This window comes from Ictalurus punctatus, chromosome 16, assembly GCF_001660625.3.
Source record: "Ictalurus punctatus breed USDA103 chromosome 16, Coco_2.0, whole genome shotgun sequence".
Taxonomy (NCBI): Eukaryota; Metazoa; Chordata; class Actinopteri; order Siluriformes; family Ictaluridae; genus Ictalurus; species Ictalurus punctatus.
The window spans coordinates 18,957,397-18,975,905 of record NC_030431.2 but is presented as its reverse complement, the minus strand read 5'-3'; the positions used below and the strand labels follow the sequence as shown (position 1 = coordinate 18,975,905).

The following is an 18,509-nucleotide window of genomic DNA, read 5'->3' as shown; positions in this document are numbered from 1 at the left end:
GCTGAAAGGACCTTTACGTGTGTAATTTTTTCCACTGCATGAAGTACCGGAACTTTCAGCCACAATAACTCTCCAAAACCCGGGGGCGGGGCCAGTAACACTTCTCGTTCCTGATTGGCTAGACACACCGCGTCATATAAAGCGCGACCCCATAAACACAAAAACAGACGCCATTTTTTAGGGAAAACCTTTCAGATTAGTTCTTTTTTTAAAATGGAGAAAACGGAGCCGTGGCACAACAAGGAGACGAAGACACTAATAGGCATCTGGTCAGAGGATGAAGTGCAGCGAGAGCTGGAAGGTACCGTAAGAAATCAAAAAGTGTTTCAGAAAATATCCCAGCGCATGTGGGAACTGGGTTACAACCGCAGCCCAGATCGATGTCGAGTCAAAATAAAAAAGCTTAAACAAGATTACAGAAGACTGAAGGAGTACAACAAAAGGAATGGGACGAACCGGAAAACAAATCAGTGGTACGACGCGCTGGACGCTGTTCTGGGACGCAGGGCGGAAAGTGTAGGCAGGAGTGTTACAGCGGAGTCCTCCTCCTCTCTGCTGGAGTCTGTGATGAACTGTAACGGTGTGGAGGACAGAGCAGATAGTGACGACGACGTCTTGTCAGGTAGAAAAAAAAAAGTTTGTTGGTTTTATGTAATATGAGTTTGTTATCTAGTGCGTCTGCGTTTGGTTATGTTACTTCACTAGCTCTGTGAATGTTTGTGTTTTGCTCATCTACCTTCAACCTCACAGTTGTAACTCATCCTGTCTTTTGATTCTCCAGTCTGTATTGATAATGCAGATGACAGGAACAGAACCAGGATTAGTTCTCCAGCGCTTGCAGTAACGTTACCCCTGTCTCCAGGATTGTCCTCTCCTGCGTCCAGCAACCTTACAGCCGAGGAACCCCGACCTACTGTGCCTCGTGTCAGAGGTGAGATAAACACTGGATTTGGGCTTGTTTGTTAGGACGTAGCTCTATCAAGACAATAAAGCACAATAATGCATATCTGACTAAGTTATGGGTTTTTCAAACCAGTGTGTCAAATCAGTATAACAAAAAGGCTGGGCGATCTGGCCGAAATATCATATCACGATACTTGAGGACATTTCTATGTATTCAGTCTATGTATTCAAGTCCTCTTCGATCCATGTGTGTTGAATACGAGTACAGCTAAAAGGTCTCATTTACCAACAAACGGCACTGCGAAAGACCGTGCAAAACAATTCAGCAGAATTGCAATTTCGCCAACTCGAGTAGTTTTGAGAAGCACAAAACCACAGCAAATTGCATCACAATCGAGCATTTTTGCCTGCAACAGTCACAAAGATACTCGGCAAAATACTGTACAGGCTGCTTCAGGTTTGCGAACAGATTTTCAGCAAAACTGTAGCGTTACATTTATAAACTGAGTATATAGAGAGGAAAAATAAAATTTTTACCATTTTAAAGATGCATTATACAATTATGAATCAGCTACATCCAACCTGATTTTGTGATTTTATCTGGAAAAAAAACCACACACAACTAAAAACATGCCAGGTCTGAAAAAAACCCATACGTTTTAGAGTTCAACTCTGTAATCTGAACACATTCACACCTGTGATATACATGGAATATTCCACATGTTCAACGGGAAGTTGTATCGTCTGAATTTCATGAAAGTCATAGGAGGAATAAAAAATATTATTATATATAACTTTTTTTTTTTCTTTATTTTCAATACTGTGATACTTTTGAAAGTACAACCCTGTTACTTGAAAGAGAAATAAAATGTAATTAATTAAATAAAAAATGTAAGTAAATCATTACAATGTCCTTGGTTTTCATGTCATTAGCATGGTTGCTAGTTAACCATATTTTGTTTTAATTCCATGCAAAAAAAAAAAAAAAAGAGCCATGCATGAAACCCATTTTAAACATTTTTGAATGGTTAAATGCATATTTTCTTAGATTTGAAACAGATTTTTTTTTTAAAGTTACAAGTCTAAATAGCACCTCAATTGTGGTATTACCCACCGTTATGATTTTCGGTATGTGCTCACCTCACAAAGATGACATGAGAACATTACTACTTGGTTTCATTTTTACAAATTTATGATTCACTCTCTGCCACACCCCACTGCCCTGCTTCCTCTTTCTTTTGATACTACATTTAAACTCTTACAGGTTAAGGACATGTTAATGAGATGTCATGTCGAGGGGTTTCCTGAGATCTGGTATTTTGACCTCATAACCACATGACTTGCCGGTTCTTTATTCTCATGTGGTTTTATTTCTGTTAAGGTGTGACAATCTGTCATCAAATGTCTTCTCCCACACCTTATAATATTACGGTCATGACTTTGTTTATTTCTGGGGGTTTAAGTGGTCAATGTTCAGAGGCCCCAGATGAGTTCTGCCTTGATGACTTGCCTTACCTTTGTGTGTAGGTACAGCACTGGTTATGTACACCATTGTGATGGCTCGCACATATTTATTTATTACGTACTGTACATTTCACCAGGAAAAAGGAGACGAGGACACTCGAACCACATCGACACTATGAGAGAGATCTTCCTTATGGCTGAGGATCGCGAAGACAGACGGCAACGAGTTCATCAAGAATTCGAAGAAAGACGACTTCAAGTCCTGCAGGAGTTGGAACGCTCAGCTGGGATTCGAGAGACAGAGTTGATCAACACCCTGGCACAGTTTAACCAAGGACTGCTCAGTGTAATGGGGCAGCTAGTATCCGTCATGGCCAGCAACCACAGCCCTCAATCGCCACCTTAAAACTTTTGATTTCCAAAATGGTTTTCTTTGGATTGTTATGCAGGACAATTGTTGAATGCGGTTACATATTTATAACTAAAATATAATAATAAGCTCTTTTCAGTACACACTTTCCAGTGTGTTTTATTTGTTGCATTTAGAAGTATTTGTATCTTTATAGCTACCATACATTTTTTGGTCTTTTTATCAGGTACAGCTACCATAGATATTACTTTGTAGATAAACGATTACTCACTGATCAGACATGACCATTCTCAGTCCATGAATGACTCTGACATGAGCCGCGTTTCCACCCAGAAACTTTCCACAGGAACTAGGGACTTTTGGAGGTACTCGGTGTGTTTCCACCACAGGGACCAGCGTCTAAATTTACTTCCAGGTAAAATAGTTCCCACTCGGAAAGTCCCTACTCAGGAGGTGGTACTTTTTCAAAGTTCAGGACGTTTGGGGGGTGGGACTTGGGTGCTGAACATGCTGATTGGTTCAATGCACGCAGCATTTATTTTTTTTCAACCACCATTTTTAAGAGTCTGTTCAGGTACGTACAGTAACTGTTGTTTTATTGCGATTTGAATCAACACAATGGAGGTTCTTAAAAAGTATGACGAGGTTCAGGCCTTATTAAGTATTTATGCCGAGGACGAAACACAGCGGGAGCTGGAAATGGCAAGCTGCTATGAAAAAGGTATGCGTAAAAAAATATCAAGTTGGTTACACAAGCCGGGCATAGGGAAACGGTGCAGAGAGAAGCTCGGGTACGTGCGTTCGTCTCAGTCATCACAGCAATAGCTGATCAAATCCGTTTGCTTACTTTAAGTCTAGCATTACGAGCATTCTGGATTCTCTTTACTACCACTGCTCGTCTCTTCTCCAGCGTTTTCTCAATTACCTCTTTAGCAAAGCAATACCTCACAATCAACAGTAACAGCTTGAACCTCCTCCATGCTTGTTGTTGCAGTGTCGTTATCAGATTTCAGAAAATAGACTCCTTTTATAAAACGCCAAAAATTAAAAAAAAAAAATTTATTCCCTGACCAGGAATCAAACCCGGTCCACTACAGTGAGATCTGAATCCTTAACACTACACCACCAGCTTAGTTGCAGCAAACTCTAAACTTTGCATCTTTGCCATAGGTTTTTTTTTTTTTTTTTTTTTAAACTGTTCAAAGCTTAGTGTTCCAATCAGAACCTGCTATGTGTTTTTACGAGCCAAGCAAATATTTTACATCATTAAAATCAGCTTAATTTGTGTCAACAATCTGTTGGATTGTATCATACTTTGAGGTTTCATATCCTCGCCAAGGGGTTGGCGCATGCAGTCATGCGTCAGTGGACTAATTTGCCTAATCTTCACGGTATTTTAGACCGCGATGGAAATGCAGACAACAAAGGTCTGGAGAAACCAAATGGTCCCTTGAAAAACAATTCCTGCGATGAATTGTTCCGGGTAATTTCGGTGGAAACGCGGCTATGGTAGTGTGTGTGCTTCTACGAGGGTATTTGGTTCGGATGACTTGTAGATGTGTAGTCAGACTGAAGCTCATATTTTCCCATGCACTGTTTGTGTTCGTTATCCACTACACTCAAGCTCAAGCTGTGTCAGTTTCAGACCACTGACGCACTCCAACACCACACACACACGTTAGAACAGGACACTAAACACTAAATGTGCAGGACAGGGGGTCCTGTAGGACCAGGGTTAGGAACCTGTGAGCTTACAACATGTAACAGAATTTCTAGGGGTATAATGATACAATGTGAATCTGATTATGCATTATGCATGTGATGCAATTGCACTGTTTGAACACTAGAGGTTTTAATCTGCACATCCCATGGAGTTAAAATGTGTGAACTGTGATGTAAATGATGGTCTGATAGCTCTGGATTGCGATGACCAGCAGGCATTGTGCCTTGTGTGGTCACACTGCCATATTATGTCTGTTAAAAAGAGCTCTTCAGCAGCTTTCAAACGCCATCCCCATGAGCAGCGGCCGTGGAAAGTGGGCATTTTAGCCGACATTGGCGCTCTCTTTCTGCTTTGGAGCTCATTATGTTTCAATCTTCAAAATCCTCAGGTCAGACACTGTTTAATCAAACTTTTTTTCAGAGAATTTGTAAAAATATTTATTTACTTTTAAGATATAGTAAATCTGTGGTCTAATCGTGTTTTGTTTACAATATTCAACCTCTAGCAATTTATTTTTTTAAATTTTTTTTTTATTTAAAAAATGCACATTGTTTTGTATCAGCTTTTTTTTTTTTACATAAATTTTTAAAAAAGTGTTTTCAGTCATAATTTTTCCTTCATTTAGAATTTTTCGAGAATCGAATTGTGACAAGAGTGTATCATTATACCCCTAAGAATTTCAGTTCTTTCATCTTTGCCATTCGGATATCTGTGTAAATTACAAAGCCAGAGACAGCAGTCGTTTATATGCTTTACTCAAGCAATGGTGATGCACAATTGTCTGTGTTTAGATAATGCACCAGGGCATCACGCACACCCATGGCTGCGCCTTCAGCATCTTCCTCTGGGGGCAGTGCCACTAAAATCTGGTCTCCTGCAGCAGGAGGGTCCCATTCCTCGCTGTACTGCTCACCGTGTGTTTCGCATAAGTTGTGGAGGACACAACAGGTGAGCACCATTGTTTTCACAAGGTCTATGTGGCTGTCATTGCGTTTAAGAAGGCATCTCCATCGTCCCTTCAGTCGACTGAACGCCTTTTCAGCCACACAACTTGCTCTGCAGATTTTCTGATTGAATGTCCTCTGTTCAGCTGTCAGCTGCCCAGTGTCTGAGTATGGTTTCATGAGCCAGTTCTGCAGTGGAAATGCAGCGTTACCGAGAAGGTAGTAGCCAACTTCATGACCAGCTATATTTTTTGTATGGTTTGGAAATAGTCCTTGTCCTATAAGATCCCACAACCCTGACACATGCAGAACCGTAGCATCATGCATACTGCCAGGACTTCCTGCAAATACATGCCAGAAGAGCCCGTTTCCATCCACAACTCCTTGCAGTATGATAGAATGCCAGCCCATGTGGTTAAAATACTCTGCATGGTACTCTGTAGGGACATTCGGGATATGTGATCCAGCGACAACCCCAACACACTGTGGAAGTCCATATCTCTGCTCGAAGTTCATGGCCATTTCCATAAGCTTATCATCGTTCGGGAATGGTATCAGTTCTGGCAGCAGCACTTCATTAACAGCTGTGCAGAATTCCCGAACACATCGCCACACCGTAGTAAGGCCGACGCCAAACAAATGTGAAACGAGTCTTAATTCGCTGTTGGTGGTCAGCTTCCATAGTGCTATGGCTACTCGTTTTTTTATGGGCACACACAGACGAAAGTTGGTGTCCCGCTTCTCCATCGCTGTTCGCAGCCTATGGCAAAGGTACAGGAATGTATCTTCAGACATTCTGAAATTCTGGCTCCACTGCTCGTCTGTAAAGTTGGGAACTACAACAGTCCACCAGTTGTTTGCTCTTTGATGGACCCAAACAGAAGGCGGCCTGCGACGTAACTGGTAATACAACTGGATCTGAAACATAAGTCACGCAAGGTCCTATTCACTAATAAATACAACACTGAAAAGAAACATAAAACACACCCTTAAAGGAAATATCCACCCAGAGCGACTGGCATATTAATCATTTTAATTAACTTATCATACTCAGTGGCATCCAAGTGTTATTTTATAATGAAAATCTGAGGTTTTTTTTTCTGTGCTTGTTTACATTTCTTTCCTTGACATTGGTCTTTTTTCCACTTTGGTTAAAAATTTTCTACATTCCCCACAAAGCCACTTGACTGCTTGCTGATGCAGCAGCACTTTAGTCCTTGAGACTGTTCAGCTCACACAGCTCATGCTCTTTTGTTTTTAAGAGCTTACAGCAAAATCTTACTATCATCTATATCTGTCATTTAATTTTCTTTTCTCATATTAAAACGCCATAGTAGTCTCCCCCTTAACCCTCCCCCAGTGACGTCAGTGTTTTGTGGTGTTTTTTCTTTAATGTAGTTTCACGCGACTTGATGCTCGCCGTAAACGTCACTCGTTTATGTGCACGCGCACGCTGCTTTGTTAATCATTATCTAAATAGCATTTGTTAAATTTAAACCGGAATCCGGCTTATGTAATATTAAACCTGCATCTGAGAGCTCATATGTGTAACATAAATAGGCGCATAACAGACTCACCTGTCTTTGTCTTCGTCTTTGGCGTCGTAACCTGCTTTGTGTATTCAAAATCAAGTCTCTAATCCTTAATCTCCTTTTTCTGATGAGTCTGATCTCGGTCGATATAAACTGATTAACCAAACGGCCGATTAGGCACAGGAACAAAGTTAACCCAACCACTTTCTCCATGTTTCAATGTGTGTGTGTGTGTTGTAGTGTAAACACACCGCGCACGGTGATGACGTCACTGGGCTATGGGCGGTCTTTGTTCAGTTGTACTGTACAGTAGCATGTTGCCAGTTCTCGATGGCTCTTCAGAGAGAGAGACACAGAGAGAGATCCCTGATCCAATCTATAACAGGCGGCTCTGGATGCAGGTTATACAGTGGGGGAAATAAGTATCGTGTGTATATATAATTAAGTATATTTAAAAAAATGGCTGCGTCTGAAATCGTGTACTACCCTACTACTACTACTACTACTACATAGTAGCTCGTAGGAGAAAAAAGCGGGAAATAAATCATGAGCGCCCTCTACAGGTGCAACATGGTATCTGTAATCATTTAGGGCAGAAAGGAGATTGGAAGCCGAGGGCAACGGCAATGAATTTACCTCAGTCTGTTAACACTGCCCACATTAAATTAAGAGTCCAGTTAACTTTCCTGATTGAATCCGATAGCCCCATTAGATTTTTGTGTTAATGGTGACGTCGAAGGTCACATGACAATGACAACATGGCAGAGGTAGTATGTTGTATCTATTTTTAAAATACAGTGTATATATAATACAGGGACTTCCTCTGGGTACTCTGGTTCTGGGTACTCTGGTTCCCTCCCCCAGTCCTGGACATGCGCTGTAGGCTGATTGGCATTTCCAAATTGCCTGTAGTGTGTGAAGGTGTGTGTGATTTGTTCCCTGCGATGGGTCCAGGGTGTCCCCTGAGTTCCCGGGGATAGGCTCCAGGCTCCCATGTAGGATAAGCGGGATAGATAGATGGATGGATGGATATTGTACTGCGCAGACCCGGCAGACAGGCACTCTCATGACTTCCGTGACATAAATAGTTGTGACAGTCCCCAATAATGATCAGTTGTTATATATTTCCTCATTTGAACAAACCAACACTGAATGGTTGGTAATTTCCTATGAGTAGAAAAGCAGTTGGATAAGGATAAACTTTGATCATTTTTCACACAGGAAAATCTTGTGCATTTGTGTGGGGTGTATGTAGTTAGAGACACAGCCGAATGACTACAACAAAGACTAAGGAGGTAAGACTTTTTTATTTACTGGGACTGAAGCATAGCAGTTGAGCATCACTGACATTTGGTATTATGTGAAATATATATTTAAACGGAACTCTGTTGCAGGCACTGCTATTTGCACAGAGAGAAAAAAGTAGGCGAAACCAGTAGGAATATTCCAGTTGTTTACAAAGGCGCACACAAAAAATAAAGGCAACATTTATTCAGGCCCGTGATCGTCCTTGGGGACATGTACCAATAGTGCATATCGGAGTGGTGTCTCCCTCACAGCTGCTTAGGAGCTCTTTTTCTCCTCGAAAATGATGTTAGCAGTGGCTTTCTTGGCTACAAGAAAAGAATAATAAGCAATTAATATTAAATACCTACAGAGTAAATCTCAAAACATAAACCAATTCATATTTTGTGCACCCTTCAATGAGTTACAATGGTCTATATTGTATGTCTATTGGGGAAAAAGATAATCTGTGCTTCTTTTACTTCAGTATTATGTAAAATAATTAAATGTTCCATCATAAACAAAGAGAGAAAAGTAATTATCCTTGGAAGTAATTTGATAATAATTGTAGTGATAATTAGGGCTGGTTAAGAATAGACTTGTCAGAGCTAAGCCCAGCTGAAATCCCATTACACCATATGAAACTTTACATCAAGACTGAAAATTTCAGCACTGTAACAGAAAAATACTGTAACAGTACTTGAGAAAACTTAAAACAGCATATTGTTTGAGATTGTGCACACAGAATGTATCGTGAAAAGTCTCTAGAAAATAAAAATAAAAAAGTTACTAGTCTGCTCTAGATTAAATAAAAGTTACTAAATAACAGAGGACACAGGAGCACCATCATAGGAACACCCGTACACCTGCTCATTCATGCAGTTATCCCAACAGCCAATCAGGTGGCAGCAGTGCAGTGCATAAAAGCATGCAGATACAGGTCAAGAGCTTCAGGTAATATTTACATCAAACATCAGGATGGGGGGGAAATGTGATCTCAGACACTTTGACTGTGGCATGGTTGTTGAATATCAGATGGACTGGTTTGAGTATTTTGGAAACTGCTGTTCTGGGATTTTAACGCACAACATCTGAAGTTTACACAGAAAAACAAAAAAAACATCTAGTAACCATTCTCTTCTGACCTCTCTCCTCAACAATGCATTTCTGACTGCACAACGGTCACTGAGATCACATTTTTCTTCGTTTGATGAACTTTATCTGAAGCTCATGACCCGTATCTGCATTGGCCTATGGCCATGTGATTGGTTGATTGGATAATTGCATGAAAATCAAAGTGTTCTCTATAAAGTGGCTGGTGTACAAATGTATATATTGCTACATACTAATTATCAATGCAGACTGTTAGCCTGTTGGTGAATAGGATCCTTATTTTAGGTCTTGTAATAGCATTCATTACTCTAAAACCCCATCATTATACACAATTAAGCTGTCTAGTAACACTGTGCAGTCTGTCTCTGTGCTTCGTCCCAATAACTTTTTACTTCGAATGAACTTTAATAAGAGCTCCTTTATCATACACTAGTTTTTTGGGATGCACCCATTGTTTGAGATTTAGATTCTATTTTCTAGCCCTTTTTTTCATCCAGCATTTAGACATATAGGATTTCCATCTTGGCCTGAAAATATCAAGCTGGATAATGGCATCTGGTATGGATTTAGTACTTAACACTCCTAAATATTCCTATGATCATGTTTTGTTTTTGTTTTTTTAAATGCCGCACATTGTACTAAGACCACTGACTAGCGGTGATTTCTAACATTTGTAACTGGAGTTATTCAGGGATTGGTATCTACAGGAAGGACAGTGATGAAATCACTGCTGTGACATGTTTGCTCAGGCAGGGTGCGCTGAGTGTTTCATAATTTTCCATTTAATAAACAGGTGATGCAAGAGGCAGGAAGCATTACCCCATGAGGTCTAACGGCACAACAACAAAGCCGGCAGGTATCCCTCATGAGAAACCTGAGCACTTCATGGATCATTCCGTTTCTTAAAAAGGACGCAAAAAGCAGAATGCAGCATGGATAGAAATAATTTCTTGTATTATTACCTTCCTCTTTAAATTTATCTGCAGCATCAGATGCTTTTTCCTTGATGTCCTTCACCACAGTGTCGAACCTGGCCTCGTTCCTTAGGAAGAAAGGTCGAATGATGCGCGTGTAGATCTGCACGGAGCCGTTAGAGGGAGTTGGAGCCATGCACCACACCAGGAAGGCACACTGAGACAGCAAGAGAAGAATACATCACTACTTAATCTGATGCACATGACCTCAGAGACAACACTTTAAGGGCATTGATTTAATTGCACGGCACAAGACGTGTTTTGCCGAGACAGGAGTCTAGCTAGAAAAATGAACTGAAATGCTTTCAGTATCCCACAAAACCTTTTGATAATTAGGACCTGGGCTTGAATATCAAGAGATGATCATGTATTGCCTGGGGATATTCTAAAGCACTGTAGACAGAAGCGTTATTGTACATGAATATTTCTGTTTTCAGGGTTAGCAGGGTTTTATAACTCACAGCTTAACCAATCTGGGGAAAACACAACCAGGTTTCCCGTTCTATATACTCACTTCGACATTCCGCCATGGACTGATTAATGTATTGTAAAAGAAGCAGACTATCAGTCCTATCAGTCATCTTAATGGCAAAGCCTGAACAAACATTCCTGTCATCCCAACCTTTACTCCCATCTTACAAATAAAACTGTGTGGCTATTGACAAAGCATCTCAAAGACAGTACACTGGCAGGCCAGGTATGTATACATATAAACCATGAAAATAGGGTGGAGATGTTCATTTATAACCAAAACACACACACACACACACACACACACACACACACACACACTTACCTTTCCTATGTAATAGAATGGGAACCAGGACAGGAAGATGTCAGCAAAGAACTCGGCCACGCTAAACACACCGTACACAACCCAGTAGGTGAGCCATTTTGTGTCGTCTTCTTTGTCGGTGCTTTCAATGGCTTTGATCCTGCAAACAGGTCGAAAGGTTTGTGTATTAGGGCTGTGTCATTAACCCGCTCCCACACACCCACACATACCACCACCATGTGTCACATATTCTCATTACTATATACCTACACTATACTATATACACAGTATCTTTCTAAGGTCAAAGTTAGTAAATGTTCACAGAGTGAAACAAAAAAATGACTTGGTGCGTGTCAGGTAGATAGATAAATAAAGAGAGGGTTTCATGTTGAATAGCAAAAGCAATTTTTTATCCATTAAACAAAGTGACAAAATTGATAGACACGGTCTTCGTCTTATTCATATTTGTCACACTGTCTCTGTAAAACAAATCTATACAGAATACCAATTTTGAAGACTAGTACTTATCTACCTATATTTTATATGAGTACATTATACTAGAGATCGACCAATATCAATTGTATATAACCCATACCGATTATTTGCATTATGTGCCCGATAACCGATATTTATTGCTTTACTTCTGTTTTCGACACAACAATAAAACCACTACTGAACTGAACAAACTGCTTTATTTATAACAGTTTTGTCAATTTTACTTCGTCCTTGCATATGAAACAAACAAACCAAAAACCTCTTATTTATACACAAATAAATAGAGGGGTCTGAATTTAATGAAAAATAAAGTGCACTGGCACTGCAGTGTTTTTGTTGTAATAAAAATGCCAAGCTGCTTAAACAGCATATCAAGCGTTTATGTAACGCCTCTAATTTGTGCATTAATGGCTGTTATGTTAAATAAATGGTGGCCCTGCGCACAATTTTCAAAACACCCACAAGATGGCGCCGTTTATTGGTGGAGCCGATATTACAAAACCGATATCCGATTATGGAAAAATGCTTAAATATTGGGAAAACCGATTATCATTCAATCTCTATATTATACTCGTATTTATCTATCTACATTTATCTATTTGCATTGCCATGACTGGATCGGTTACTTGTGGATTGTGTGTGAAATGGTAAGCAGGTGAAGGCATGAACTTTTCACAGAGTACTCTAGTATGGTGGATGCCAAAGATTCAGAAGTACACGTGGTGTGTGTAGCATGTGGAGACAACTAGTAACAGGCCTCCCTGTTGCCATGTGGGTAATGTATGAGTCACAACAAGTTTCAGTGGTTTACCACAGAAATTTCATAGGAAATGCAACGTTGCTTCAAGCTTCTAAAACACGGTTTTGTTACACAGCCTGCGTGACAACTGGTACACTTTTAAAAACACATGACCAGTCTTCCTGTGCATCATGAGGAAATAAAGGCCGCAATAGTGCTAAAGAGGATCTGTACTGTTACGCTGTACTTGGGAAATAGGTGGATGATATACACATGTACATTATTAATGTCATTTTCTGTTTAGCTTTTCCTTTGTACTACGATAAAGAAATATACTGCCCTGCCTTAGGCATTTTCATATGACCGCACATGATTACACTGTCTACACATAAATAATTACCTGGCATTCACACACTGCAGTCATCACCTAGCAATATCAACGTTATTAAGCAAATTATACTTAATGAAATTGGCAAATTATTGCTAATTATATAGAGAGAACAAAAATACTGACAGAGCATTTTCACAAGAAAATACTAATATTTTACTTTAGAATATTGTACATAATGTGCAATATTGCAAAATATATACATTTTATAACATAGTCCACTTTATTAGGAACACCTGTACTTCTGCTCATTTATGCATTAATCCAATCAGCCAATTATGTGGCAGCAGCGCAATGCATAAAATCATTCAGATACAGGTCAAGCGCTTCAGTTAATGTTCACATCAAACTGTGGAATGAGGAAAAATTGTGATCTTGGTGACTTTAACTGTGGCATGGTTGTTAGTGCCAGATGGGCTGGTTTGAGTATTTCAGAAACTGCTGATCTCCTGGGATTTTCACACACAACAGTGTCTAGAGTTGACACAGAATGATGCGAAGAACACTGAGTGAGCGACAGTTCTGTGGGTGGAAACACCATGTTACTAAGAGAGGTCAGAGGAAAATGGCCACTTTGGTTCGGGTTGCCAGGAAGGATATTCAAATAATCACTCTTTACAACTGTGGTGAGCAGAAAAGCATCTTAACATGCACAAAACATCAAACCTTGAGGTGTATGGGCTACAACAGCAGAAGACCACATCAGGTTCCACAGCTGTCAGTCAAGAACAGGAATCTGAGGCTACAGTGGGCACAGATTCAACCAAACTGTACTGTTGAAGATTAGAAAAAGAAAAAAAAAAACCTGGTCTTTTTCAAAATTTCAACTGTCCAGTTTCTGCGAGTCCGTGCCATGATCAGTCTTCCTTTGCATAGTGAGGAAGTAAAGTCCAAAATATTGAGTGCTAAAGAGGATCTGTACTGTTATGCTGTACTTGGGAAATAGGTGGATGATATACACATGTACATTATTAATGTCATTTCCTGTTTAGCTTTTCCTTTGTACTACGATAAAGAAATATACTGCCCTGCCTTAGGCATTTTCATATGACCGCACATGATTACACTGTCTACACATAAATAATTACCTGGCATTCACACACTCCAGTCATCACCTAGCAATATCAACGTTATTAAGCAAATTATACTTAATGAAATTGGAAAATTATTGCTTATTATATAGAGAGAACAAAGATACAGACTTGGAGCATTTTTCACAAGAAAATACTAATATTTCACTGTACAATATTGTAAAATATACACACCATCCACTTTAATAGAAACACCTGTACATAAGCTCTACAGTATATGACAGCCTCAGATTCCTGTTCTTGGCCGTCAAGAGTGGAACCTGATGATTTTGTGCTTGCTGAGATGCTTTTCTGCTCACCACAGTTGTAAAGAGTGTATATGTGAGTTACTATAGACTTCCTGTCAGCCCAGACGTCATTCGCCTCTGATCTCTTTCATCAACAAGGTGTTTCAGCCTGCAGACGCTCTGCACAACGGATGTTATTTGTTTTCCCGCACCATTCTGTGTAAACTCTAGAGAGTGTTGTGTGTGAAAATCCCAGGAAATCAGCAGTTATTGAAAATACTCAAACCAGCCCATCTGGTACCATCATCCATGCCACAGTTGAAGTCACTAAGATCACATTCCCCCATTCTGATGTTTGATGTGAACATTAACTGAAGCTCTTGATCTGCAGGATTTTATGCATTGTGCTGCTGCCACGTGATTGGTTAACTGAGACAGTCCTTTTGTTTTAATTGTAGTTTAAAAACATATGATGTGTATTTATTTATTTTTTCCACCCTAAACTGACTGACTAGCTTTTGGTCATTCCTCACAACACATTTTCCCCTTTCTTCTTTTCTAGGTCTGCTTTCTTTCTGTCTTTCTCTCCTTTCACTGCTCTCTCCCTCACTGATATGAACCTATGAGGCCATGTTCAAGGTTGCACCCCATCATAAAATAAATGAAAGCATGTTCACATCTCAATATTAATATACAGTATTTAAAAAACACTGCAAACGATATTTAGATCATCCAAGGTGTATTCCAACCTTGTGCTCAGTATTTCCAGAATAGTCTCTGGATCCACCGAGACCCTGACTAGGATAAAGTGCTTACTGAAGATGAAAGAATTTGACGTGGATAATTGATATTTAAATACTAATAACTGGTTACATGTTGTAGCTTTAATAAGGTTTAATAAATGGGCCGCTTTATCTAACATTCTCAGATCATGCAAACCAGTCATGTCAAAGTGCTATACAACAGGATATAGCTGCTAATAATTCTCTCATACATAACGGTTTACACTTCTTATCATGAGAATGATCTTATATAACAGTTTCCTTACCATGTTCTAGACCCAATTAGTAACATCAGTGCGATTAAATCATTCCCGATGATTTACGATTTAATTTGTTTATTCATCTTCAGAAAACGCTTCATCCTGGTCAGACGTGGTGGATCCAGAGCCTATCTCTGGAACACGGCATATATGTGAGTTAGGAATATACCATGAATATGATGCCAGTCCATGAGAGCATAATGCGCACACACACACACACACACACACACACACACAAGGACCTAGCAGAAGTTTAGAGCTGCCAAAGCCAACCTAACTCCACGTATTTGGGAGGTAGGAGCAAACCCGTGAACTCGGAGGAAACCCACACAGACATGGGGTAGAACATGCGACACCCCATGCAGACAGCAACCCGAGCTCATGATCGAACCGGAACCTTGGAGCAATGCTACCCAGTGTGCCACATTTAATCCAAGATTTTTAGCTTGCTCATCCGGCTATGGATAAATCGTAAACGGTCCATTGCCCAGCTGAATTTGTTGTTATGATATATATTTATATATTGTCCCACTGGGATATCTGAGCTGTATCAGTGAGCTTTAGCAATGCCATGCCAGGCCTAAAGTGGTAACAAGGCCTTGTTCCAAAACCACACCCTACCCCTACCAGTTAGAATATTTAATAAAAATAAAAATAAAAATAGTACACATCTTAACTTGTTGACACACTGTTTAGTAAGCCAGTGTGCTGTTTGGGACGCAGCCCTTACACATTCGGTGTGTATTGCGTTGGTACACGTACAACACACACACACACACACACACACACACACGAAAGCATGGCAGAGACGTATCATTTTACTGCAAGCTGTAGTAGAAGTTAAGGTTACAGTGTGTTTATATTTTTAAATATATATACTTATATTATATAAAGCAGACTTACGATATGTAGGCAGGGTAAACAAATCCGATGAGATTGCAGAGCAGAGAAGCTCCATAACCGATGACGAGGTAAACTGAAATAACACCGATGACAGCTAGAAGACCAGAGAGAGAAGACAAAAGGAGAAAAAGCAGAGGAATTAAGCATCATCATGCCAAACCTGAACATCTCCATAACCTCACGCGCACTTACATCAGATTACTCTGAAACACAAACAAAGCATTTCCATTCATTTCGGCTTCGAAATCGGACACCATTTCATTTCCCTGGAAATTGCGGAAACACATGAAGCTCTCACCTAGCGCGATGTAAGAGCGGTTCACCCCGGTCTTGGCCTCTATCTTCGCCAGCACGTCCGTCATGACGTTTTTCTCGTGAAGGAACTTGTTGAATCTTTCTTTTAATGCTTGAGCCATGGTTGATTTTGTAGCTTTATATATAACAATTACTCGACTGTGGAATAAAGTTCGTTATATACGACGCCCACATAGAGCAGCTCAACCTCCTGTCTCCTTCTGCACTGATGCTGCGTCAGAGAAACACTAGCGCCAGGGTTGCCAGGTGTGAGCAACATTTCCAATCCTAATACACTACAGTATATATCCTAGAGTTTATGTACACCTGAAGATCACACTCATGTGTCCATTTTGTGCTTTCCATTCCATAGTCCCCGTTGGCTGTTATAATATCTTCTGGGAAGACTTTCCATCAGATTTTGGAGCACGGGTGTGGGGAATTGTGGGCGTTCAGCTACAGGAGCATTAGTGAAATCAGCCACTGATGAGGCCTGGTGTGCAGTCGGTGTTAAGTTCATCTCAAAGGTGTTCGGTGGAGTTGAGGTCAGGGCTCTGCGCAGGACACTTGAGTTCTTCTACAGTACACTAACCTTGTCACTCCATCCCTGCATCTCAATTCTTCTCCTTATACTATGCACCAGGGGTGTCCAATCTTATCCAGAAAGGGACGCTGTGGGTGAAGGTTTTCATTCCAACTAAGTAGAAGCTACACCTGAGTCCACTGAAATCCAAGCTCAACTGATTCAACACGTGGCATCAGGTGTCCCTCCTGCTTGTTCAGAATAAAAACCTGCACCCAGACTGACCATTTGCGGATAAGATTGCACACCCCTGCTATGCACTAAAAGTGCACTAAAAGACGAGAACTTCCACCTGCAATGTTGTTCAAGAAGTAGCCTAGCCTATTTGGATACAAAATTCACCACCCTGGCAACCCTAGCTACCAGTGACGTTGCTTCTGGGCAAATAATGTTTGTATGCGCGAGAGTGCATGAGAGAGAGCTTACGCACATGTTTTGAGCCCTTTCTAAAACTGCGTGATATTATAAAGTCTCTGAAGATTTCTATTGTTATATAGGCTCTGTTATATACGTGTATTATACAATTCCTGCATGCGTTATTACAATAAATAAATAAATGACTCCAGACCACACCCTTCCTCATTCACTGCCCTCACTGGCGCACCAGAGACTGTACAGGTTTGCACAGGGGGTCAGGTGAACTATACAGCACAAGGATGCATTTGAAGAATAATCTGGTTTGGTATAATCAGGATCCCCGATTTGATCTGGTTACTGTTTGTCGGGAGTTTCTCATGTTCTCCCCATAAATGTTTCCTCCAGGTTCTCTGGTTTCAGTATGTGGATACTGCTATACTAAATTGCTTTAGATGTGTGTGTCTGCATAAAGTGTCAGCCAATATTGTAATTGTTATTTGGGATTCAGCCTGTGTCATCTTGATATACAGTTGAAGCCAATACCTAGGCTAAAGATATTCAATCTCATTTTCACAGTCTCAAGTTCACACATTTTATGTTACCATACATTTATTTTGGCAAGTTAATTAGGCATCTACTTTGTTCATGTCAAAGGTAATTTTAAAAGAATCCGTTGGAGACTTTATTTCAGCTTTAATTCACTATATCAGAATTCCAGTGGGTCAGAAGTTTTCATACAGCAAGTTGACCATCTCTTTAAACAATCTGGAAGATTCCAGAAATTAATGTAATGACATTTGGAAGCTTCTGTTTGGCCAGTAGTCAAAGTTAGGAGTTAATTGGGAGTGCACCTGTTAGGCACCAATAAATTCCCAGTGATGAACATTTGAACTTTGGTTCAAAAGGTTCAACTGAACCCCAAGACAACAACAAAGGGCCTGCTGAAAGAGTATGTACATCCAACATTAGGAGAGTCCTATATCGCCATGGCCTGAAAAACTGTTGTGTAAAGAGGAAGCCCCTACTCCAAGTCTGGCATAAAAAAAAAAAATTAAAAGCCAGACTGAAGTTTGCATGTGATTTTGGAGTAATGATCTCTAGTCAGTTGAAATAAAAATTTTACTGGCCATAATGATCAGTGCTATGTATGGAGGAAAAAAGGCTTTTAATCTGAAGAACACCATCCCAACTGTGAAGCATGGAGGTGGGAGCATCATTGTGTGGGGTTGTTTTGCTGGGGAAAGAACTGCTGCACTTCAGAAAATAGATGGTATCATAAGGAAGATTATTCAGAAATACTGAAGTAAA

The 18,509-nt window shown here is 40.1% G+C and overlaps 3 protein-coding genes across 3 annotated transcripts; 1 reads left to right on the top strand and 2 right to left on the bottom strand.

Moving 5' to 3' along the window:
- The first annotated feature begins 59 nt into the window (after window positions 1-59).
- Window positions 60-3,016, top strand: LOC108277150 (zinc finger and SCAN domain-containing protein 29). The gene is made up of 3 exons (XM_017489595.3): window positions 60-622; window positions 782-931; window positions 2,505-3,016. Exons 1-3 carry the CDS (start codon window positions 214-216, stop codon window positions 2,771-2,773), a joined length of 828 nt encoding a protein of 275 aa, XP_017345084.1. The 5' UTR covers window positions 60-213; the 3' UTR covers window positions 2,774-3,016.
- A 2,182-nt stretch (window positions 3,017-5,198) lies between these two features.
- LOC108276552 (uncharacterized) lies at window positions 5,199-7,220 on the bottom strand. Its single transcript, XM_017488314.3, has 2 exons — window positions 6,982-7,220; window positions 5,199-6,322 (listed from the first exon to the last, which is right to left on the bottom strand). The coding sequence occupies exons 1-2, from the start codon at window positions 7,147-7,149 to the stop codon at window positions 5,213-5,215; spliced, it is 1,278 nt and encodes a 425-aa protein (XP_017343803.2). The 5' UTR covers window positions 7,150-7,220; the 3' UTR covers window positions 5,199-5,212.
- A 1,007-nt stretch (window positions 7,221-8,227) lies between these two features.
- On the bottom strand, window positions 8,228-16,494 carry reep5 (receptor accessory protein 5). The gene is given in 5 exon segments (NM_001200448.1): window positions 8,228-8,549; window positions 10,296-10,464; window positions 11,104-11,242; window positions 15,968-16,061; window positions 16,266-16,494. Coding segments are annotated over 5 exon segments (570 nt in total). The 5' UTR covers window positions 16,384-16,494; the 3' UTR covers window positions 8,228-8,499.
- Window positions 16,495-18,509: the final 2,015 nt, after the last annotated feature.

What these genes read in the sequence shown, in the direction of transcription:
- LOC108277150 (XM_017489595.3), top strand. Translation starts at nt 214, where the DNA reads ATGGAGAAAACGGAGCCGTGGCACAACAAGGAGACGAAGACACTAATA. An exon ending in TGACGACGACGTCTTGTCAG is followed by an intron (nt 623 to 781) that starts GTAGAAAAAAAA and finishes TTGATTCTCCAG; the next exon opens with TCTGTATTGATAATGCAGAT. An exon ending in TACTGTGCCTCGTGTCAGAG is followed by an intron (nt 932 to 2,504) that starts GTGAGATAAACA and finishes ACATTTCACCAG; the next exon opens with GAAAAAGGAGACGAGGACAC.
- LOC108276552 (XM_017488314.3), bottom strand. Translation starts at nt 7,149, where the DNA reads ATGGAGAAAGTGGTTGGGTTAACTTTGTTCCTGTGCCTAATCGGCCGT. An exon ending in AAAGACGAAGACAAAGACAG is followed by an intron (nt 6,323 to 6,981) that starts GTGAGTCTGTTA and finishes CTTATGTTTCAG; the next exon opens with ATCCAGTTGTATTACCAGTT.